Consider the following 25,999-nt stretch of genomic DNA (forward strand, 5'->3'; position numbering starts at 1 on the left):
ACCATAATACGACCAGCAGTCGCGTATGGAAGCGAAATATGGACGCTAACAAAAAGAGAAGTAAATCAATTGCTGGTGTGGGAACGTAAAATCCTTCGAATGATATATGGCCTTTGCAGAGACAGCGTGACAAACGAATGGAGGCGCAGATACAATAACGAGTTAGAGTCTCTAACTCGTTATGAGTCTCTAACTAAAATACGGTAAAAATGTGCAATTTTATGTCGGTTCCCACGTCTATGATAACTAGTTTTTAAGTGATTCATTTTAGATAAATGATATTGTTCGGAAGCTCATTATTAACCGCATCTGTGTTTTTAAATCCATTATTTAGACAAGGCGGAAACGGCGGGTTCGTTGGGAAAAATATTCCCATGAGATATTTTTGCATAATCACATTCGTGAGACATCCCAGAATAAGGTTCAAGAAGTCGCCCAAGTGAAAAGTGGGCCAATTTTTTTTTTAATCAAATTGCAAAAATCAATATTTTTGGCCCGGACTAATTTTTTTTAGGTTTTTTGGACCATATTGGACAAAAAAGGTCTTATAATTTTTCTCTAGAGTTGATTTTTTTCGAGTTATAAGCAATTTCTTCTTTCTCGAAACTCCTTATGCCCCTTAGGGGCGTCGGAGGTTTTATTCATCTTCTATCCATCTCTTCCATTTCTTGCGGTCCTTTGCTAACTCTTTCATTTGTTGATGTGTTTTTCCTTTTTCTTGTCCAATTTCTATAATCTGATCGATCCATCTCTTCCTTGGCCTCCCTTTCCTTCTTTTACCATATCTTTTCGATTCCATCACCTGCTTTGGTAGTCTTCCCTGGTCCATTCTGTTAATGTGTCCATACCATTTTAATTTTCTTTTTTGTATCTTGGTTATTATCGATTCCTGTTTCAGTCTTTGTCTAATATCTTCATTTCTTATTCTGTCCAATTTCGTTTTTCCTGCTATTTTTCTTAGCTGCTTCAGCTCCGCTGCGTTTATGGTACTGTCTATTTTTGCATTGTTTACCCATGTCTCACTTGCATATATTAAAGTTGGCACAGAGATTGCGTTGTATACCTTCAGTTTTATTTCTTTATCTATTTCTTCCTTTCCAAATATTGTTTTATTTAGTGCATAGTAGATCTTATTTGCTTTTTTCGCTCTGTATGAGATTTCTTGATCTATCTTTCCATCCTCTGATATTATTACTCCAAGGTATTCAAACGTCGAGACTGTTTCTATTATTTCGTTTTTGCACCTAAATATCGTTTGGTTTATTTCTTCCCTTTTCTTTTGGGTTACTATCATGGTCTTCGTTTTCTTTAAATTTACCTCCATTTTCAAATTTTCTATTTCCTCCACCCATATATTGATTAATTTTTGCATTTTCTCTTTATTGTCTGTGGTGTGAGTTTTTATTGAATCTCACCCCACCGTGACAAAAGGGGTTTAACTTTACCTTTTGCCTAATTGGACATACGTAAATATTTTTGGACCATACGCATGTCCCCAAAGTAATGTAATTGTCCTTCGATTGTACAAAACAGTGAACTATTAGGAGAACTGGTTCGAATATTTAATTTGGTTTGGTTTTAAAGTTACTAATTAATACGACAGTAAGGGTTGTGTTTTAGCGAGAAATACAGGTATTCAGCGAACAAAACATTTATTAACAAAAAACCAACGAGTTTAACAAATAAGCGGCTTAACGATAAATTATAGTCTTAATAGCGAACGAGAGAACGTAAGAGTCTTTTTAATCTATTAATTATTGCGGAGAGAGTATTTTTACGGCGAAAAGAGACGCACAAGCGAACAGAGTGTTCATCTCTGAGAGCAGAAAGAGACTACTGAAATTCTATTCAAATCTCTGCATTATTATCTTTGATAGTTTTCCACTATTCGCCCTAAAAAGGGCCACACACATGTTACACTTCTTTGGCAAAAATGACCTGCTTACGCCGAAACGATAAAAATGCAGCCATATGTCTATTTTATGAAACACACAACGCTACACTCAAGTTTTTCAGAGAATTAAATATTTTAAACACAATACAGATTGTCCCAACAGATTTACAGAGAGATATTTTTATAAAAGCAAATTAATGTAAATAACTGTTGTTTTCACAACATACTCCCCCGCGTTGAAGCACTGGCTTTAACATAAACCTAACCTAACATAAATCAACTTACAACGTTCTTAAGCGAAAACACTAAACTTAACTTAATTTTAACAGTCATTTGGTAGAGGACACAATTTATTAATAGAGCGCTTGAAGACTCTCCATCTTTAGTTTTGACCGATGCAACTCTTACTCGGCCATCCCTTCCGGGAAAGACATCAATCACTCTTGCTAGAGCCCAGTAAAGAGGAGGAGTGTTATCTTCAATCAACAAGACGAGATCGTTGGGCTCTAGGTTCTTATGAGGAAGAAACCATTTAGGGCGATTTTGGAGTCGGTTCAAGTAGTCAATTGACCATTTTTTCCAAAACATTTGTTGGAGTTTAGAGAGATGTTGCCATAAACTTGGGAATGTGGATCACATCCCTTTCAGGAAATGACGTAAGAGATTGTCCAATCAAGAAATGTCCAGGGGTCAGATAGGTTAGATCAGAGGGATCATTTGAGAGGGAGCAGAGCGGTCGAGAGTTGAGCACAGCTTCAATTTGAGTCAGAACAGTGGTAAATTCTTCAAAAGTGAGCTTAATATCACCCATGAGTCTACGGATATGATGCTTTGCGCTCTTTATAGCGCTTTCCCAGATGCCACCATGATGAGGGGCTCGAGGAACTATGGTCTTCCAGCGAATATGCGATGATGTCAAAAAATCATTAATAGAGCGAGAGTGCTCTTTATCTTTTAAAAACTTATAAAGTTCAAACAACTGATTACGAGCTCCCAAAAAGTTCGTAGCGTTGTCACTGAATATAGTCTGAGGGAGGCCTCTACGGCTAATAAAACGTTTTAGAGCGAGAAGAAACGTCTCTGTAGAAAGGCCGGACACGACTTCGATGTGAACAGTTTGAGTCGATAGACAAACGAAAAGAGCAATATAAGATTTTATCAAGGGAGCTTTGCGGAGTTTGGAAGCTTTAATCTGAAAGGGGCCAGCAAAATCTAATCCGACATGAGCGAATACTCGAGAGGATTGCAAACGTTCCTTTGGTAAATCTGCCATAATCTGAATAGCGGGGTTGGCATTAAATCTAAAACAAACCATACATTGGTGTATGACCTTTTTAACTTCACGTAGTCCATTTAAAGGCCAATATTTAAGTCGAATTTGAGATAAAGTATTTTGAGGACCAGAGTGACAAAGTCTGATATGTTCTCTCTGAAGAATGAGACGTACTACACGATTTTTTGAGGGAAGGAGAAGAGGATATTTTTGATCAAATGTAACGTCTGAGTTACCAAGGCGACCTCCTACACGCAGCATTTCATTTTCATCCAAAAAGGGGTTTAAGCGTAAAAGAGACTTATTGGATAGAGTTTTACCTTTTTTAATCTCAGAAAGCTCAAGCGAGAAAGAAGAATACTGAAGCATCTTAACAATCTTCAGTTCGGCGTTTTGAAGTTCGCTTACTTCAAGAGAATTTGATAACTTGCGAGAAGGCAATTTGGCATTATTGGCAAACCTGAATATAAATGCTAAAGTTCTTACAAACCTTGAAAAATTAGAGAACCTATCAGAAAGAGAGGTGAAAAAATCTATTTGATCATTTCGAACGTGAAGAGTTACTTTTCTTTCTTCGGGCAACTTAGAGGTATAAACTTTTGGATTGTATTTCAACAAATCCAACCGAGATTGATTCAAAAATTAAGGACCATGAAACCACAAAGAAGATTTAAGTATTTCAGCGGGTAGCATTCCTCGGGAGAGTATGTCGGCAGGATTCTCTTTGGATCGTACGTGCCTCCAATGAGCGCTAGGAGAATTATCTAAAATTTGTGCAACCCTATTTGCTACAAATTGAGTCCAACGAGAGGGATGCGAACGAAGCCAAGCGAGAACAATTTCTGAATCCGACCACATATTTATAGAGTCTAAGCGAGAGAGTTTTTCTTCAATAATATTAGCAATCCTTGCTGTGAGCTTACTACACAATAGCGCACCCATGAGTTCCAATCTTGGGAGAGTCAAGGGTTTTAGCGGAGCGACACGACTCTTAGATGCTAAAAGTGAACAAGATACTTGTTCAGATCTATAAATCACACGTAGGTAGATGCAAGCTCCATAAGCCTTTAAACTTGCATCCGAGAATGCATGAATCTCAACACTAGTGATTTCTTGACTTGAAAAGAGACACCGAGGTATATTTAAATCCTTAAAATGAGAGAGACTGCGAACAAAATTTAGCCACTCATGCAACGTATCTGCGTCTATGATATCGTTCCAATTAATTTTAGAAATCCAAATTTTTTGCATGATTAATTTAGCGACAACTGTAACTGGGTTAATTAGGCCTTGAGGATCAAATATTTGAGCAATCATTGACAGTACTTCTCTCTTGGTGTATGAATCCTTTAGGGTAAAATTTGGGAGAGAGATTGAGAAGGTGTCAAGAATAGGATTCCAACATAAACCTAAAACCTTATTGGAGCCATTATCTGGAGCTATTACATAAGTAGTGTTCGAAGAGAGAGAAGAGATATTTTTTAAAAACAAGTCTGAGTTAGAACACCATTTATGGAGAGAGATACAAGCGGTTTCAAGCAAACTAGTTATTTCCTTATGAGCTTTAAGGAGAATCTGTACATCATTAGCGCCATAGAGAATGTCATCAATGTAACAACTATTTTGAAGAGCATCACTGGCGAGAGGATACTCAATCTGATGAGTTTGTGCCAGTTCCATTAAACAGCGAGTACTCTGAAAGCTAGCGCTTTTAGTTCCATACGTGACGGTTTGCAATTCAAGACACTCAATGTCTTTTTCAGGGGAGTCACGCCACAGAATATTTAAAAGAGAGGTTTGAGCAGGATTTATTCTAACTTGTCTATACATTTTTTGTATATCCGTTGTAAAAACGAAGGAATACAATCTAAACCGTAGCAAAATGTCAAAAAGTTCCGGTTGAAGAGTAGGACCTTTGAGTAAAATATCATTGAGCGAATAACCACTAGAGCTTTTCATCGAACCATCAAAAACAACCCTAAGCTTTGTTGTTAAAGATTCTTCCTTAAACACACAGTGATGCGGTAGAAAATATTTATTTTCTAACTTTTCGTTGGTTAGAGAGAGAGGCACTATTTTCGCATGTTCGAGAAGAAGATATTCATTAATGAAAGATTTATATTGAGCGTATGTACTTTCGTTTTTTAAGAGCCTATGTTCTAAATTCATAAATCTTTTAAAGGCCATTTTAAAGGATTCACCTAACATTTTATTAGCGTTTTCAGAGACAAATGGAAGATTTACTTGAAAGCGGCCTGAAGGTAACACAAGAGTAGTTTTGCTAAATATTTGTTCCGCTAATTCTTCATCGGGAGTTAATTTACTAACGAGGGGAACTTCTTCAATTTCGAAAAATTGTTGAAGCAACTTATCCAACTGATTTTCTTCGGGTTCGGATTGAACAAAGAGAGAAACATTTGACTGAGAGATAGCCAAATGTGAATTACGGTGAAAAACCTGAGGATTAATTGTACCAAAAATAACATAGCCTAAGTGAGTATTCTGAAGAATGGGAAGATTTTTTCCTAACCGTATAAATCCATCCGTCAATAATTCACTATAGATATCACCAGCTAGAAGCAAATCAATTTTACCCGGAACAGAATACGAGGGATCTGCGAGAGTGAGATCCTGTGGGACTTTTATTTTACTTCTATCTATAGTAGCTCTAGGAAGCCTACAAGTTATACTATCGAGTACAGCGAAAGAAGTTTTAAAGCTTCTGTCCTTTACATTATAGGGGAAAAATTCTAAGTTTAACATTTCGTTTGAGAGTGAGGTGTTTTCGGATATGGTTGATATATAGTTGTATATATGGTTGTTTAAAATAAGGGATGAGTTTTAACTTCTCAACCAAATCACGAGAGATAAACGAATGTTGGCTCCCATTATCTAGGAGCGCTCTGGCATGCATGGGTCTGCCGTCTTTCGAATAAACGGTTACTAAAGCGGTAGCCAACAATACATCAGTTTTAACTGATAAAGCTGAGAGAGATGTGGCTGCCTGAGAATCTGGAAAATTTTGCATATCTACAGGAGGTCTGGATGAGCTAGTGGAAGCTTCATTTTGGCTGCGATTATTAAAAGAATGCTGAGTAGATATGGGAGCGACAACACGAGAGGCACCTTGAGAATTTTGAGGAGTTTGAGCATTGCGCTCACGAGAGAGAGCTTGCCTATTGATGTTCCTAGAGGAAGAGACATTTTCAGAGGTTCCATGGAGGGATGAGTGATGATGACCCCCACACAAAGTACATGATCGAGTAGAGCCGCAATCTTGAGAGAAATGTTTACTACCCAAACAATTAAAACACAGTTTCTTACCTTTTACAAAATTAAATTTTTCCTGTAAAGAGAGGCATTTAAAATCATTACACTGATAAACCTTATGAGCATTACTTCTACAAAAAGTACAATTATTATCAGAGAAAGAGTGTGATGGTTGGTCAACTGATGAGAAGAAAGATGTTTTTGATTGAGACCTGTTATTAACCTTTTTATCATGATCTGAAACATTTAATTTTTCCTGAATATCACACTTTTTCTCGAGAAATTTAAAAAACTGTGAAAGGGTAGGTAAGGTCTTTGTCCCAATATCATATTCAAAGGCCCTATGTGTAGCAAAATCTAATTTTTGTAAAAATATTTCAATTAATAGTAAATCCCAATGCTCAATTGGTACGGACATATTTTTCAAAGCGAGCAGCGTCTGCTGAGCTAGAGTTAAAAATTCGCGTAATGCCTTTGAATTACTTTTAACTAGAGATGGAGCCTTTAACAATTTTTGAATGTGTAAGCTAATCACTCGCGATTTGTTTTCGTAACGATCTTTGAGAGTTTTTACAGCTATATCGAAATTTTCGTCGATAACTTCGATGTTGTCGATCAACTGGAGGGGTTCATTTCGCAGGAACGATTTAAGGTAAATAAATCGTTGCACATTATTGAGTTCTTCATTGTTCACTATTAGCGTCTCGAAGAGCTGGTAGAACGAGTTGAACTCAGAGAATGACCCGCAGAACGTTTGCATGGTGATCTCCGGAAGCCTAACCTTAGCAGTGGCCACAGTTGACTGAGTGCTATTTGATCTGAGAGGAGGGTGGCCCAACAATAACTCGTCCATCTTACGCTGTAGGCCCGCGAGAATAGAGAAATATTTTTGCTCAGTTGTTACCCTGTCTTCTGCTTCAGTACCGGCTTCATCAATCTCGTCTATCTGATCCATTATTTCTTCATATTTTAAAAAACAGGTTTTTAATTCTGTTTGCCGAAATTGAAATTGTAGCGCATCCTTTTCCGTACTAGCCTTTTGTGAGAGCCAGTTTTCAATTCTTGTAATTTTAGCCTTTAAAGGCGTCCTTTTTTTCTTGAGGTCTTCCATTTCTATCCCGAATTCGATTGAACACACGGCGAGAGAGAGTCTATCGATACGCGGCAAAATCTAAATTACACTGGAGAGTTTTTTGTCAATTAACAAGCGCGGCGAGAGAATAAGAGTCTAAGTTTCACAGAGAGATACAGCGTCTACGTTAAATGTCTACAAAAGTGTTTTTGACCGTAAAATGTCTTTGAGCAGAGTTTACCTTGGATCAGCAATTAAAGTTTTAAAAAATGGAAAAAGCTCACCAAATTAGTCCAATTGATAAAGCAACAGGCGGCAGCTACTAACCACACACAATAACTTCACTTCCTTTTACTTAGAGTTTATCGCGACGCGAACTAACAAGTCTTGTAGAGGTATTACACACAAAAATGTCCGAAAAAGCGGCACAAACGCGAAAACCAAACAAAAATCCGGGTCGATGTAGACCATCAAATGGTGTGAGTTTTTATTGAATCTCACCCCACCGTGGCAAAAGGGGTTTAACTTTACCTTTTGCCTAATTGGACATACGTAAATATTTTTGGACCATACGCATGTCCCCAAAGTAATGTAATTGTCCTTCGATTGTACAAAACAGTGAACTATTAGGAGAACTGGTTCGAATATTTAATTTGGTTTGGTTTTAAAGTTACTAATTAATACGACAGTAAGGGTTGTGTTTTAGCGAGAAATACAGGTATTCAGCGAACAAAACATTTATTAACAAAAAACCAACGAGTTTAACAAATAAGCGGCTTAACGATAAATTATAGTCTTAATAGCGAACGAGAGAACGTAAGAGTCTTTTTAATCTATTAATTATTGCGGAGAGAGTATTTTTACGGCGAAAAGAGACGCACAAGCGAACAGAGTGTTCATCTCTGAGAGCAGAAAGAGACTACTGAAATTCTATTCAAATCTCTGCATTATTATCTTTGATAGTTTTCCACTATTCGCCCTAAAAAGGGCCACACACATGTTACACTTCTTTGGCAAAAATGACCTGCTTACGCCGAAACGATAAAAATGCAGCCATATGTCTATTTTATGAAACACACAACGCTACACTCAAGTTTTTCAGAGAATTAAATATTTTAAACACAATACAGATTGTCCCAACAGATTTACAGAGAGATATTTTTATAAAAGCAAATTAATGTAAATAACTGTTGTTTTCACAACAGTCTGCTATTATTACTAAGTCATCTACATATAGTAATCCCTCCATTCTCACTGGTACTAAATTCCTGTACCCTATTATTGACTGTAATTGATAAGCAATTTAAAATTTGAAAAACGCGAAAATGGCCATTTTTAAGACTTAATAACTCGGTTAAAAATTATTATTATGAAAGTCAGAAAGTGACTAAATCAAAGTTTAAAGTCGCCGCTACATGATCCTGAAGAAATCTGTGTCATTAATTCACTACTAAGCTAAGCTGTAATTTTTAATTAATAACAATGAGCGGTTAGATCGTATTGACTCGGCTGTAAATGTGAGTGCGAGTAAGATTCACAATTGGACTGCTGGAATGGTTCTGCTTCTCTCTCGCACTCAGCATTTACAGCCGCCGCACACGTGCATGGCACTTATTATTATTTCTTAAAAATAACAGCTTAGTAATAAAATAATGACAATAATTTTTTCAGGATCTTGTAGGGGGGCTTTAAACTTTGATTTAGTCATATATTGACTTTCATAATAATAACTTTTAACCGAGTTATTAAGCCTTAAAAATCGCCATTTTTCGTTTTTTTTTTTCAATTTTAAGTTGCTTATAAGTCGAAAACGATCAACTTTAGAGAAAAATTATAGGAGATCTTTTTTGTCCAGAATGGTCCAAAAAATTAAAGAAAAAATTGTTCGGGCCAAAAATATTGATTCTTGCAATTTGATTAAAAAAAATTTGACCACTTTTCACGTGGGTGACTTCTCGAACCTTATTCTGGGATGTCTCACGAACGTAATTATGCAAAAAAATCTCATGGGAATATTTTTCCCTTCGAACCCGCCGTTTTCGCCTTGTCTAATTGCAAAAGTATTACATTATATTGTTGAATAACATTGTTTATTATCAACACACCGACTTCCATATCGGAAAATATTGTCATGTGTATGCAGTTTTAAAACAATCAAATTTGGAAGTACATACAAAAATTAATAATAAACAGTTTTATTTAACAATTGATGTGATGTTTCCCAGAATATAAATTTTAGTGAGTTAATCATATTATTATAGTAGGATGAATCATGATCTCACTATTAAAACTGAGATATAAATTGTTACCCAATATAAACTATTGGATAAAACCAAAAAATTTCGATAATTATAAAAAATCCTGTGTTCTAGAATTGACGGCTTTTCCATAATTTATAAATAAAACCTATCTTGAAATCCCATATCTCATGCTTAACCAAATTAACTCACCTACATACAAACCTACGATATTAGTCCAGAGAAATAAGGTTTTTGTCGGGACACTTGAGCATCCAGGTTGCAAATGGATTTTTGGGTACTATATACCTAATAAATTATAAATACAAAAATGCCCGTCACAGTTCGGACGAGAAACTTATTAACAAATTAGTAAGGGTCAAAAATGGCAGTTTTTTCGTTTAAATCGCTACAGGTAAAAATAAGGTAATTAAATATCTTATTTATAATATTCTTCTTTTTTTAGATGAGTCAAGGTTTAAAATGGTACTTTTTGAATTTTGGTCCGATCCTTCTTTGTTTCGGAAAGTGCAAAATAAGACTAAAATTTCAGAAATAAAAAATGTGCTATAACTTTTGCGAAAATGGCCTTATAGTACCTTAAAAACCCATTATAACTTTTTAAAAGTGTTAAAAAAAGCTTTATTTCTGTTTTTATAAAAAGTTTCTAGCATTAAATTTTAAGCAAGTTACGCTCAAAATAAAGTTGGTCCCTTTTGTTTTGGCAAAAACAAAATCGGGAAGACCACCCCTCAATTAGCAACTTAAATGAAATTAATCGTTACCGCTCCACAGATTATTTTACTTATGTTGTGTTTATATGATCTGTAAGTTTCATCGATTCAAAGTGCTTATTTTTGAAAAAATTTGGTTTCAAAGTAAAATTTTTAAAAATTTTAATTTTGAAAAATATGTTTTTTTTTAACTTAAAAATTGTTAGAGATACCAAAAATCTCGAAAAACAAAAAAAATGCCAGCATTGCTTTTCTGAATATCATGTATTTTTTTGTGTTTCTGTTAGACAAAAATTGATTAAGATTTGGTGTTTCTAAATTTGCATACATTCGTGATCAGTGACTCGTTCAACCCCTTTTTTCAGCCCTTTTAATAATAAGGACTTTAAACCGATGAAACTTACAGATCATATAAACATTACATACACGAGTCAAGAAACTTGTGAAGTCGTAACGATTAAGTCCATTTAAGATACTAATTAGGGGGTGATTTTCTCGATTTTTTTACCAAAACAAAAAAACTTTATTTTGAGCGTAACTTGTTTACTTTTGATGCTAGAAATTTTTTTTATAAAACAAAAATGAAGCTTTCTTTAAACACTTTAAATAAGTTGTAATGAGTTTTCCCCGAAATGTGCTCAATTTTTGGTTATTTCACGTTAAAGTATTCCATTTGCAATTTGACGAATATGAACCTCTTTTTCATTAGCTATAACTCTGCTTCTACAAGGTATAGAGACGTGATATATACACCATTTTTTTAAAATTTTTTACAGGCTATATTTTTGCTAAGAATGTTTTTTCGACAAAATACTTACTATTTGAGTTATTTGCGAAAAACCGTCTAAAAGCGTGGTTATTTTGTTGAAAAAATGAACATATTCACTGGGAAATAACTCGAAAAGTATTGACTTAGTGAAAAAACTCTAGAACAAAAGTTACTTAAAATTAGTCAGTTTATCCATTTCCTGACTTACTTTGGACGAATATTTTTTCACCCCCAAGAGGGGGTGAAAACCACCCCCAGGGCAAAAGCACATATCGGCACAATATCACTTTTTTTCATTGACTTGTTAGCTATGTGTATGCCAAATTTCATGTCAATCCAAGCGGTTCTTTAAAATTTAGAGGTTTTGCAATATGTTACCGTTAAAGGACGGACTATTAAGACTTTCATATTGCACTAAAAGTTGAGTCAAACATTCCATATAATGCACAAAAAATTTTAAGACGATTCGTCAATTATTTTAAATTTTATTCAATTTGTTTATAGCAAAGACTTTTTTTCGCAATGTTATTGTTCAGAAAATAATAATGACATAGCAATTCTGTGGAAACCACGTGCAAGAATAATAGTTATATTTTTAAAGTATTGAAAAAAATCATTAAAAAGTCGTTTTTATCACTCCGAAAAAAGTTTAGTAAAATAGTCATTTTTGGCTTCTAAACAATTTGCATAACTTTGTTAATATTGACTATAGAGTAAATCTACTTTAGGATTTCAAAAGCTGGTATTTTTATACGAATTTTCAGAAAAAAAAACCTAGGTTAATTAGGTTCAAAGTTAGCCACTTTTATTATTTAATTCGCAGTTACTTCTATATACATCAAATTCTCCTGTAACAATGTTAGTTACCATACTACTCCGAAACGACTTGGCCGATTTTTATAAAGTTTTACACGTTTATCCTGTAGGACGTTGAAGAGGTTTTAATCTATTTTTTATACCCATAAGTTATAAGGGGGGTTGCCCCCTGACATTATTTTTTATTTTTTTGGACAAAATTATCTACCTTAATTTTATATGATGTAGAATTAAAAAATACATACAACCCTTAATTTTCACTCTTCTATCACCAACCCCTATTTGTTAATAGCCATCTATATATTTACATCTATAAAATTCTCCTGTCACAGTGTTAGTTTCCATACTCCTCCGAGACCGCTTGACCGATTTTTATGAAATTATATATGTATATTCGGTAGGTCTTAGAATCGGTCGTAATCTATTTTTCATATCCCTGAGTGATAAGGGGAGTTCCCCTTAACATTTTGTAATGTTAGGTGGGGTTGTGTGTACATAACATAAGACTACGAGTACATACAAATTAAAAAAATTATGATCAAAATCAATCATCAAGTTCCAGCGATATTAATCGCAGCATATGTTTGCAGAATCAGTTTCATTTTTTGAGTGCACGTATTTTAGTAATTCCCCTCTACCGACCACGAATTAATTCCGTTCGGACGCCATTTTTAAAGCTCTATTAACCACTCTGTTGAGGTTCAAAGTTTACTCGAAACTTTTACACATAACCTATATATCTTTCGAGATTTTAGTTTTATTTTGCAATATCCGAAGCAACAAATAATCGGACCAAAATTCAACAAACGCTATTTTAAACTTTGGCTCATCTACTAAAAGAAAAATATTATAAATAAGACATTTAATTACCCTATTTTTACCTGTAGCGATTTAAACGAAAAAACTCTCATTTTTGACCCTTATTTGTTAGTAACTAAATTTCTCGTCCAAACTGTGACGGGCATTTTTGTATTTATATTGTATTAGGTATATATAGTAGCCAAAAAACCCATTTACAACCTGGCTGCTCAAGTGTCCCGAACATGGTATATTTTTGCCTTATTTCCCTGGTGTATATAGACATCCCTAGAAAACCTTTTATTTATTTTATATTATAATTTTACATATTTCATCAAATTTATTTGGTGTATATTTTATTCTTTTACCCAAATTTACATTCGAAAGATCATGTGAAAGCTCTTTTAGCTAATGGCAAATGGCAAGTCATTGCTTCACTTTGAATCCATAGAAAAATATTTTTCTGTGTAAATTTAGAACGAATATTAAGAGTCCCCTTAGAATTTTCGTATTCTCTCTCTTATATTTTGTGTGTTTACTATTTCCGCTGAGCTGTCAGTACTTACATCATACTGAACTCGAAAATGTACTCATTGCGAGAAGTTGAGTAAATGTAATTTTTATTGTCTGGAAGTATCTCAGATATTCTGTGGTACTGAATTATTACAAGGAAAGAGATATCTATAATATATTCCTCCAACTTACGAAATAAAACAAAACCAAACTCAACTTGTAAATATATCTGAAAACAAAAAAAGAAATGCACTAAAAAGGATGAAAAATACCAGTAATTTGCACTGGGGACATAAACTCGGTTCGCTCAACTGAGATTCATTTTGACAGATTCATAGTAGGAAACATACCAACACAAAAATTCCTACTTCGCACTATTAACAGCTCAAATAAACTTCATCATCATCATCATTTGGCTCTACAACTCTATGTGAGTCTTGGGCGCGTTTACTATTTCCCTCCATTGTTGTGGGTCCTGAGCAGCTATTTCCCATTGCTGTACTCCCATTTTGCGTAGATCACTGGCTACTGCGTCCTTCCATCTCTTTCTTGGGCGACCAACTGACCTTCTGCCATCCGGCCTTTCCCAGAACGTGGCGTTCAGAAGTCTTTCGTCACTCGATCTTAGCACGTGACCCGCCCATCTTATTCGGTTTGCTTTTATGTACCGTACTATGTTTTCATCTCCATATATTGTCTGGAGTTCATCATTGTGTCTGCTTCTCCATTCTCCGGTTGTCTCTTCTCTGCAAGGCCCATAGATAGCCCGCAGTATCTTTCTTTCAAGTACCAGTAATTTTGTTGTTTCCCGCTGGTTCAGAGTCCATGTCTCGCTTCCATACGTTATTGTGGGACTAATTATTGTCTTATATACTCTTATTTTTGCCGGTCTTGAGAGTATTTTTCATTTAAGTACGGTCATTAATGAGTAATATGCCCTGTTTCCTGCAATGATCCTGGCTGCCACGTCCTTTTCATATTTATTTTCAGATGTTATGATCGCTCCCAGGTACTTAAATTCTTTGTCGACTTCAAAGTTGTATTCATTAATTGTTACGTTTTGTCTAACCCTTGGGTCTTGGGTTCTTCGTAACCACCATGTACTTGGTCTTGTCCTCGTTGACCTTAAGACCAACTTCCTTGGCTCCGTTCTCGAATAGGGTGAAAACTTCTTTTGCATCTCTGGTGGATTGTGCAATTGTGTCCACGTCATCCGCAAAGGCCAATAGTATTTTTGATCCTTGGGCGGCAAATCCGTTTGTCAGTTGTGGCTGAGCTTTCCTTACTGCATGTTCCAGTGCGAAGATAAACAGCAGGGGGGCGAGAGGATCTCCTTGTCTAAGCCCGGTGTCGATGAGAAATTCCTCCGACTTGGTGTTGCCAATTCTGATTCGTGCGGAAGCGTTCTCGTGCTCAGCTGTGCTAATCGTACCAGCTTTCCAGGCACTCCCATTTCTACCATAGTCTCCCACAATGCTTCTCTGCTAACAGAATCGTAAGCTTGTTTAAAGTCCACGAAGATCTGGTGTACATCGCGGTTGAATTCCCAGTTTTTTTATAACACCTGGCGTAGGAGGAAGATCTGGTCTATGGTCGACCTTCCCGGTCTGAATCCGCTTTGGTAATCGCCTATTATTTCCTCTGCGTATGGAGTTAGTCTTCTAGACAGTATTATAGATATAATTTTGTATGTTGTATTGATTAACTATATTCCTCTATAGTTCCGACATATTTAAATAAACTTACTATCATTAAAAAAAGAAGAATTATTGGCAATACTGGGAATGTATACTAAAATCATACAATTTTGTGGAATTTATTTCCTCAAAATATTCTTATTTTGTACAATAAATAATTTTCTCATGTGTTATCAATACAGATGTAAATAAATAATTATTGATTGGCGTAAGATTTATGTTAATTATGTCTTTTTACCATTAATAATATTGGCTATGAGCACGTGTGTTTGGCTGTATAGTAATAAGTAATTTCCTGCCACGTCTAGTCGGTCAACATGTAACTTTTCAAAAATTTAATACTAAAATTACTATTAGACAGTTGTATCTCAGATTAGCGAACCGACTATACCTGCAAATCATCTAAAATACATCCCTTTGGCCTTAATACAAAAAATATTTAACAAAATACTTACTTGATGGAAAAATACCAAAGGAATTTAAACGGCCTACTTAAGCTCCTTCCATAAAAAGGGAAACAAAAGGACCCCAATAATTGAAAAGGAATATGCGTTATACCTTCCGTGGGCAGGTTGTAAGGGCAAATTAAAAAAAAGGATGGAGGAACAGCTACGAACTTCAGAATAGAGTGGTTTTCCACCCGAACGCTCATGTACTAATAATATATTTTCTATAAAACAGCTCATAAAAAAACAATAGCATTAAACGCTGAATTGCACATTGTATTCGTGAACCTCCAAAATGCCTATGATAGTATAGTGTCCCAGTCAACAACCTGTGGAAAGTGGAAAGCAGTGGAAAATCACGGAGTAGATGACACATAAATGCAGTCAAATCACTTTACGAAGACAATTAATGTAGCATTAAAGTCAGACAAAACTGCTTAGAACTGTTAAGCCTGGGTTTCCTCGAAAGCAGCACCGACAAACTGCGACCGTAACACTGCGATGAATTACGTCAGATTACGGTGAAAAATGGAATGTGCAAACTCAGCAAGCGGTGGCTTCCAACGCATCCTTGGAAACCACCGCTATTATTTTGCGTGGTACAGTTTTTTATGACGTCATTCATCGCAGTGTTACGCTCGCAGTTTGTCGGTGCCGCTTTCGAGGAAACCGAGGCTTTACCAGCCTTATTTAAACTTTATATAGATGAAACACTAAAAAACTGGAACACGAAGTTATAACAGATGGGAATAAAAATTGACGACAACTATATACATAGCGTTTTGTTTGCAGATGCAAAAAAAAAGCTAGAAGAATTTGAGAGCTGGTGGTTGAAACTTTTAATTATGATAGAGAAATATCTTTTTTCCCATGTTAATTTTTTATCATGTTAATTTCCCCAAAAAAACTAAATGCATGGTTATAACATCAGATCTAATAAGGTGTAAATTAGAGCTGGAGGGTCAATTAATAGAACAAGTCATGGAGTTTAAATATCTAGGCATCACACTATGCAGCTACGGAAAGCTCGAAACAGAAGTGGAAGATCAGGTGAATAAAGCAAACAGAGCCGCAGGTTGCCTGAATGAAACAATATGGAGAAATAAAAACATCGGAAAAGAAGTGAAAGGCAGAATTTACAAAACAGTCATCAGACCAATAATGACATACGCGGCAGAAACACGACCTGATACAGAAAGGACAAAAATAATGCTAGAAACAGCAGAGATGAAAACATTGCGAAAAATCGATGGTAAGACACTGTGGGATAGAGCTAGAAGTGCAGATATACGAAGGAGATGCAAGGTGGACAACATTAATAACTGGGTGAAAAGCAGAAGAGTAGAATGGAACGACCACATAAGCCGAATGACAACAAATAGAGCAGTAAGGACGGCGAGAGACGGTTCCCCAATAGGAAGACGATAAGTGGGAAGACTACGAAAAAGATGGAATGACAACTTACTGGAGGCACATTGAAAAACAGAGTAATGTCTATATAAAAAGAAGAAGAAGAAGAAATATCTTTTTTTAAGATTTTATAAAAAATGTTTCATAATAATTGCATTCCTTTAATCATACATTTCCTACTATCAGATTATCTTAACCCAATTATTATTATCTTAACTCCAATTTATTTATTTTTAATAATTTCTTATTTATTTTTATTTCTATCATTACTACTAATCAGCTCACTTTTTTCATCTTGATTAATTTGATCAGTTTAATTTTATTTTATATAGTCAATTTGTAGTTACAGTTAAAAATAATTTTTATTTTGTAAAACACATTTTTAAAAAACAATAGATTTAAATAACAGACATTTTCAGATATTAAAATCTTTACCATATCATCGTTTTGGATCATGACTTTTGTTCTAAATTCTTTTGAAAATCGACTACCTTCTTCTTCAACTGTCAATGTCACATCAAGCATTTCCTTAAAAACCTTTGACACTTGGTAGTCATTGTTGACCTAAGATGGTTGATTTGGGCCTCGGGTAGAGTATCACCATGTTCCCAGAGGTTATATCCATGAACATCGGCGTTTAGCCTTTACGATATTATTTTAACACAATGTAGATTGATTTATAATCACAATCATTGTTTGGTTCTGGGGCTTTTTTGTAAGTATTCAAGTAAGTAATCATAACCACACTTTTGTAACTTTCAAAATTTCAACCATCTTTTCAATTTTAATAGTGGGATTACTTATTTGATTTTAGATTAACTGATGATGGACCGATAGGTTCGAAAACGGTCTGATGAACAAATTTTATTCAATCCATTGGGATTTTTAAAATTTTAGTAAATATACCTTTTACATAGAAGTGGTTTTACTTCATGTTCCAGTTTGTTTATTTATAATGTATACAGCCAACCCAGGAAACTACCCCTTTTAGAGAAATATCTCTACGAGTTATATACGAAAATTAGACGCAGAAAGCAAACATTTTCGATTTTTTTTTCTCGTTTTGCTAAATAAAAAATCAATCACAATGTTTGCGACTGGCGCATCTGGTGCGACTGGTTATTAATACAAGGTAACATCCTGAAATGGTTCAAACAAAAAATAGACTCCCATGGAAAATGTCTATTATGGTCTGCTTTTCGGCAGATCCCACCTTGATTTATTATTGTCATTATTGTTTTGATACATGAAAAGTTGTAAGGCACTGTAAATAATTTTAGACATTTACTTTTAAAATGTTCCGAGTTGTTAGCTATTTAAGTACTTTTAAAAATTTGATTTTTATTATTTTTTTTTAATGTTTACATATTTTTAGCATTTGCAAATGAATTAAAATCGGTTCAGCAATTGAAGCAGTACGAGTCAGATGGAACCAAAGCGTACGATAAAAAAGATTATCGTTTGGTTGTTTTCTGTATGGACAGATGTCTCGATAATGCCCCTACTTGCTACCGATACAAAATTGCCAAAGCAGAATGCCTCACATATCTCGGCCGTTACCAAGAAGCTCAGGAAATTGCCAATAGGTAAATATGAATTTGTTTATTTTGTTTTGCGTAATACACTCAACAATGGTAGATCCATTTACTGATCAGATTTTAATGATTAAATATTTATTACTGATTTAGTATTCCTATTATTACATATTCCTAATATTACTGATGAATTTCAAGATTTGTTGGTTTGGGGTTTAGGAAATTAATGAATAAAATAAAACAATGTTTACAATCTTTTTTTTGTAAACTATGCAAATCAAAAAATTTCATGTAATCAAATAGGTGAAACATTAAATGTTAATTTTCGTATCTTTTTTAGTCAAGGCCCTTCTTACTGGATGTCTCTTACATTCAACTTTTTTTTCTGTTATAATATCTCACTCTTTCCCCATATTTTACATTAGTTTTCGAAACACTAAAAAATCTTCAAACGAAAAAAATCTACTTATTTGTGCCTTCTGAATCTATGGTCTCGCTTTCGGATTTTCAGACAATATCCCTTATCATTAGCATATCGTAAGTGATTCAGATATCATATTGTATTAATAATAGTCCTGGATCCTGCGTACCAAAAAAAAAGTTGATTAATAGCAAGCTGAAAATTTGTTAATAGCTTAACGGTGTCTAGTCGGACAAACTTTGATGTATGGGAACACTGGAACAGGGGAAGTTTTGATTGTGGAGCAGGTTAAAAATTTGGAACGTCAGACTTTAGAAAACATTCATGCATTTCATTTATGCAGTCTGGCTTTTTGCATGAGAGTTTAAATAAATTGTAACAAATCAATTGGATGTTCTGTCCGACAAAGTACATGGGACATTTTCGTAATCTGACATTCCAAATTTTTAAACTGTTTCACAATTAAAACTTCCCATGTTCCAATGTTCTCGTACATCAAAGTTTGTCCGACTAGACACCGTTAATAGTTCTTAGGCCCCCATATAAAATTATTATTTATGACCACACCGTTGAAACTTTTTGTACTTGTTATTTGGGTGGAGTCGGACAAATTTGGAGCTTAGCGCATCATGGCAGTGGGGCGTTTGTCAAGCGGTCACAAAGTTGTCAATTTTATGCAAGAAAAAAATTTATAACCACATTGGTCATTTTATTTTAATCAATGGCTTTTATCATATAAACAGCGAAAACAATTTTGTCGGACAAAAATATTGGGGCATATGACGCGTCGGACACGCTAAATATGTCAAATTTATGAAAATAATAAATTTATTACCACATGGATAATTTTAACGGTATCTATCATAAAACCTTTTTACAATCATGTGGTAACCTTGTCGGACAATTTTCACGGGGCATATGCGCAGTCGGATGCGCCGAAGATGTTAATTTCCTGGAATTTTTTTATTTATTACCACAGATGTCATTTTTATTTTGTACTGTTCTTTTACATGTGTAATGCATATTGTATCACTTGTCGGACAAAAATAATGAGGCGTTTTGGTACAATTTAAAAAAAAAATAATTTTTATACATACAGGGTGTTTGGTAAAGAATGGGCCATAGCTTAACTTCAGGTTCCTGAGGTTAAAATAGGCCGATTTAAGATAACTTTCCTTGGTACAAAGTTTATATTAACCGAGATACAGGGTGTCAAAGTTAAACTTTTTTTTTATTTATTATTGAATATTTCCTGACAGGTATGAGATAACAACATGAAATTTGGTATGTAGGGGTTTTTAGGGTCGAGAAAACTAAATTCGCTACCAAAAATTATGCATTGCCCAGAGGGCGCCACATACGCCTTTCAGCACTCATTTATTACGTTCAATTTTTTTTATCCCTCACTCTGTATAATTTTGACATTAAAATTTTAATTCTCCTCTTAGTTTTACTTAAAAAAAGTATACGTCTTTCATCTCCCTAAACTCAACCGTTTTCGAGATAAACGCATTTTAAATCTGCGATACACCATCATTTTTAGCATAATATCATTGTAGTTACACCCGAAAAATTACTTAAAACCATAAAATTATCCAAAAATGTATCGCAAATTTCTTCAAATGGAATTTGCGATGCAATGACATAAATTTGAGAACTGGCACAATTATTGAAATGTGTAAATGTGGAAGAAAAACTGTAAATTTTTTTTTGACAATACCTCTTCGTCGATCACCTAAAAGAATTAAGTTTTCTGTTCATTTGCCCCAACATTTTTGTCAGACAATTACATTTTTTGTTTAAGAATATAATTACTTGTAACTTACTACTTTTGTCCGAAAAATGGTTCTATAGATAAGGGATGCATGAACCCAGCATAGTTTAAAAGTATAGTTTATTAATAAAAATTAAATTTTTTGTCCGACTTTCGATTTGCTCCAATATTTTTGTAGGACACTTAGATTTTTTGATATAGAATATAACTACTTATAACCTGATATTTGTGTTGGAATTTTTTTTAAATTCGAGAAAGAAAAATAAAAAAAACGATGTTTGTCATTGTTCAAGGAGTATGTACACAAATTTTCAGATCATCATATTTCCAAAATTTTCCCTCCTGTCGGAATTTTTTTTTGGAAAATTTCGGGTACAACTCTACGTCACGCCCTTTTAAATGTTGTGCTTAGAGTGTGTACCAATTTCCAGCTAAATCGATTCAAAAATAACCGAGAAAACCTGTTTTAAAAAATTTTTTGACACTACCTCCTCGTCGATATCATAAAAAAATTAAGTTTTCTGTTCGTTTGCCCCAACATTTTTGTCAGACAATTACATTTTTTGTTTAAGAATATAATTATTTGTAACCTACTACCTTTGTCGGAAAAATGGTTGTAGGATAAGGGATGCACGAACCCAGCATAATTTAAAAGTATAGTTTATTAATAAAAATTAAACTTTTGTCCGACTTTGGATTTGCCCCAATACTTTTGTCGGGCACTTAGATTTTTTGATTTAGAATATAACTACTTATAACCTGATACTTGTGTCGGAAATGTTTTTTTTTAATTCGAGAAAAAAACTATAGAACAACGTTTGTCGTTGTTCAAGGAGTATGTACACAAATTATCAGATCACAATTTTTCTAATATTTTCCCTATTGTCGGAAAATTTTTTAAGAAAATTTTGGGTACAGCTCTTCGTCATACCCTTTTAAATGTTTTATTTAGTGTGTATACCTATTTTCAGCTAAATGGATTTAAATATAACCGAGAAAAACTGTTTTAAAATTTTTTTTGGTAATACCTCCTCGTCGATAGTCTAAAAGAATTAAGTTTTCTGTTCGTTTGCCCCAACATTTTTGTCAGACAATTACATTTTTTGTTTTTATGAATATAATTATTTGTAACTTACTACTGTTGTCGGAAAAATGGTTGTAAAGATAAGGGATGCACGAACCCAGCATAGTGTCAAAGTATAGTTTATTAATAAAAATTAAATTTTTTGTCCGACTTTGGATTTGCCCCAATATTTTTGTCGGACACTTAGATTTTTTGATTTAGAATATGACTAATTATAACCTGATACTTTTGTCGGAAATGTTTTTTTTAATTCGAGAAAAAACTATAGAACGACGTTTTTCCTTGTTCAAGGAGTATGTACACAAATTATCAGATCAAAATTTTTCTAAAATTTTCCCTATTGTCGGAAAATTTTTTAAGAAAATTTTGGGTACAGCTCTTCGTCATACCTTTTTAAATGTTTTACTTAGCGTGTGTACCTATTTTCAGCTAAATGGATTAAAAAATAACCGAGAAAAACTGTTTTAAATTTTTTTTTGATAATACCTCCTCGTCGATAGCCTAAAAGAATTAAGTTTTCTGTTCGTTTGCCCCAACATTTTTGTCAGACAATTACATTTTTTGTTTAAGAATATAATTACTTGTAACTTACTACTTTTGTCGGAAAAATGGTTGTAAAGATAAGGGATGCACGAACCCAGCATAATTTAAAAGTATAGTTTATTAATAAAAATTAAATTTTTTGTCCGACTTTGGATTTGCCCCAATATTTTTGTCGGACACTTAGATTTTTTGATTAAGAATATAACTACTTATAACCTGATACTTATGTCGGAAATGTTTTTTTAATTCGAGCAAAAAACTATAGAACGACGTTTGTCGTTGTTCAAGAAGTATGTACACAAATTATCAGATCCAGATCACAATTTTTCTAATATTTTCCCTATTGTCGGAAAATTTTTTAAGGCAATTTTGGGTACAGCTCTTCGTCATACCCTTTTAAATGTTTTACTTAGTGTGTGTACCTATTTTCAGCTAAATGGATTTAAAAATAACCGATAAAAACTGTTTTAAATTTTTTTTTGATATGGTTGTAAAGATAAGGGATGCACCAACCCAGCATATTTTAAAAGTATAATTTACCAATAAAAATTAAATTTTTTGTCCGACTGTCGATTTGCCCCAATATTTTTGTCCGACACTTTGATTTTTTGATTAAGAATATAATTACTTATAACCTACTAATTTTGTCGGAAAAATGGTAATAAATAAAAAAATTTCAGGAAATTGACATCTTGGCTCATCCGACTGCGCATATGCCCCGTGGAAATTGTCCGACAAGGTTACCACATTATTGTAAAAAGGTTTTATGGTAGATTCAGTTAAAATTATCCATGTGGTAATAAATTTATTATTTTCATAAATTTGACATATTTAGCGTGTCCGACGCGTCATATGCCCCAATATTTTTGTCCGACAAAATTGTTTTCGCTGTTTATATGATAAAAACCATTGATTAAAATAAAATTACCAATGTGGTTATAAATTTTTTTCTTGTATAAAATTGACAACTTCGTCACCGCTTGACAGACAAACGCCCCACTACCATAATGCGCAAAGCTCCAAATTTGTCCGACTCCACCAAAATAACAAGTACAAAAAGTTTCAACGGTGTGGTCATAAATAATAATTTTATATGTGGGCCCAAGACCTATAAGCTATTAACAAATTTTCAGCTTGCTATTAATCAACTTTTTTTTGGTACGCGGGATCCAGGCCTATAATAGAAAAAGTGAAAAATTACGAAGAATGATGGAAGAACTAGATAGAGAATCGACAAAGATAAGACTGAAGATGAATAATTACAGTGGCACAAACAAGAATAGAACTAGTAAAACAGTATGTAGGTACATATATCTAGGACAAATTAAATAAACTAAATTAAATAAACAAAATCAGACCGAAGAAATAAAGAGAAGAATAAGATTGGCCTGGGCATCATTCAGAAAACTGTCTTATATTCTAAAGAACAGAAAATACCCACAATACCTAAAAACAAGAGTCTTCACTCAATCCTGTCCTCATATATGGCTCTCAGATATGGACTTCTACAAAGGAAATTATGGAAAATATAGCAGACAGAAAGATCCATGGAAAGATAAATGCTGAACATTAACCTATCGGACAGGAGAAAAAACGAATGGATCCGTAACAAAACAGAAGTGAAAGATGTCTCGACCCAAGTAGTAAAGCTTAAATGGAAGTTCGCCGGACACATCCTAAGGCAGAAGAATGAAAGATGGACGAAGACGATTATACATTGGAGACGGTGAAACCACAAACGAAAAAGAGGAAGGCCACAAATGCGATGGTCAGATGACCTGAAGAAACATGTCGGGTCAAAATGGATGCAAATTGCCAAGATAGGAAGGCATGGAAGAAGGAAGAGGAGGCTTATATCCAAGAATGGATGTTTAAGGCTGAATAGATAGATAGATCCCTCTTGAAAACTTGAGTTCTTATTGTTGTGTTTTATTAATTTTAACTTTCGTTTTTGATTTTTGAGTGTTAAGGCGCGTTCTCGTACAAATTCGCCGGGCGCTGGTATCCGCGAATGGGTAGCTGCTACCGAGTCGCCACAACTTTGAGTGTTTTCCAATACGCCGATAACGCTACTCAGTCGTTAGCGAAAATAGAACGATGAATATTAGTAAAAAATCTGTACTTTTAATGTTATTGCATTACCAAACGGAAAAACCAATTTTTTTTCAACTAATCTAGTATAAATTATAATAGAATATATTATACGTGTTTGCATGTATATACATCAAATATAAACAATAAACAAAAATATTTACCTGTTAAACCTATTTCCATAGTCTTTAAATAAATATGCAACAAACACAAACACTATTATTCGTGGTGACAGGGGATGCTAGTCTGCTTCCCAACGAGACCTACGCATGGGCGCGGATATAAAAAATTTTAGGGGGGTCAGACGTGAAGATGTTGTACATTACATTTTGTATAGTTTGGATGACAATATATAGTTTAAAGCACCCGAAAAGCTAGGGGGCCCACGGCCTTCCCTTCCCATGGGTATGGACGCCTATGTACCTACGACTGGCGGTCGGCGACTCACGATTCAGTCGTTGGTAGCAGCGACTCGGTAGCTTCTATGACTTGGGAACAGTCCTATTTAAAAGGCATTCACGATATCTGAATCAATTGGTAACGGCTACCTATTCGCGGCTATAAGCGACCGGCGAATTTGTAGGCCCCTTCAGGAAATACTTTTACAAGTGAATTAAATTCTTATATTGTCTTATACAGTTCTCTGTTGGTTATTGACTCATATGCTTATTTGAAATCTACATCTAGTTATTCTAGTTCTTTGGTGCTAAGGCAAAACCCGATATGTCAGAAAACGTGCTTTTGCAGCAGATGAGTTTAAAAGTTCGCAGTGTTGTTGTAATAGTGGACATATCGGAAACTAATTTTATCATCTACTGGTTACATGGATGCGTTTAGCCATGTAGGGTTTTGTCATCATATTCTTCATCACTCAATATACGTATTGGTATTAAAAACGAAAAATCGTTAATTTTTGACCTATCGGGTTTTGCCTTAGTACCATAGAGCTGTTTCCAGAATTTAAATTTTTCTAGATTTTCTAACCTATTTAATTTTTCTAAATCGTTTCATGAATCCGTCCTACTTTCCATTTCTTTATACGGTTTGGGTGATATAGTATTACTTCTATTTCTTCTATTTTTTTCTACTTTCCTTTCAACGATCCCGTTTTTCTATTCCTAAAAATGACTGTTACAATCGCAGTTGAAATGTTACAATACAGTGATGTAACTAAATGTTTTGAATTTATCTCCTTATATGGCATCTTCACTTTTTCATTTATATCTATTAGTTATCTATTTTTGCCCAATTATAGACATTAAATGGATAGTTTAGGCTTTTCTCCTGTTAGTTTTTATTTGCCTTTCTGTTATTCTCTTACCCCGGACAGATATCAGTTTAGCATATGAAGAGTACAGGGGAAAACAAGGAATATCACATTTTACGTATTAAGAACAACACCAATAAAGGTTTACTTCTTGTGATATCTAAAAATTACTTAGGAGATCCTTAGCAGAATTATAATAATTCTTATTGTATAATCTTAATATAATATTAATCTATATTAACTTATTTTTAATAATGCAACAAAAAACTGCTGACATTGCTTTTTTTGTTCGGTAGCGTGTGAACAATCCTCGTTTTTCGCCTGGATACAAATTCTCAGAAAATTTATATAGACT

General features: G+C 34.1%; 1 protein-coding gene across 2 annotated transcripts in view; it reads left to right on the top strand.

Annotated features, from left to right (window-relative positions):
• LOC114344671 (dnaJ homolog subfamily C member 7) overlaps nt 1-25,999 on the top strand; it is a 123,270-nt gene that overhangs the window by 70,675 nt on the left and 26,596 nt on the right. For both annotated transcript variants that reach the window (XM_050645668.1, XM_050645667.1), the window contains exon 4: nt 18,305-18,515. In XM_050645668.1, coding sequence (XP_050501625.1) covers nt 18,305-18,515 — 211 coding nt within the window. The remainder of the gene's footprint in view (nt 1-18,304; nt 18,516-25,999) is intronic.

The sequence above is a fragment of the Diabrotica virgifera genome, chromosome 3 (genome assembly GCF_917563875.1).
Source record: "Diabrotica virgifera virgifera chromosome 3, PGI_DIABVI_V3a".
Classification (NCBI taxonomy): Eukaryota; Metazoa; Arthropoda; class Insecta; order Coleoptera; family Chrysomelidae; genus Diabrotica; species Diabrotica virgifera.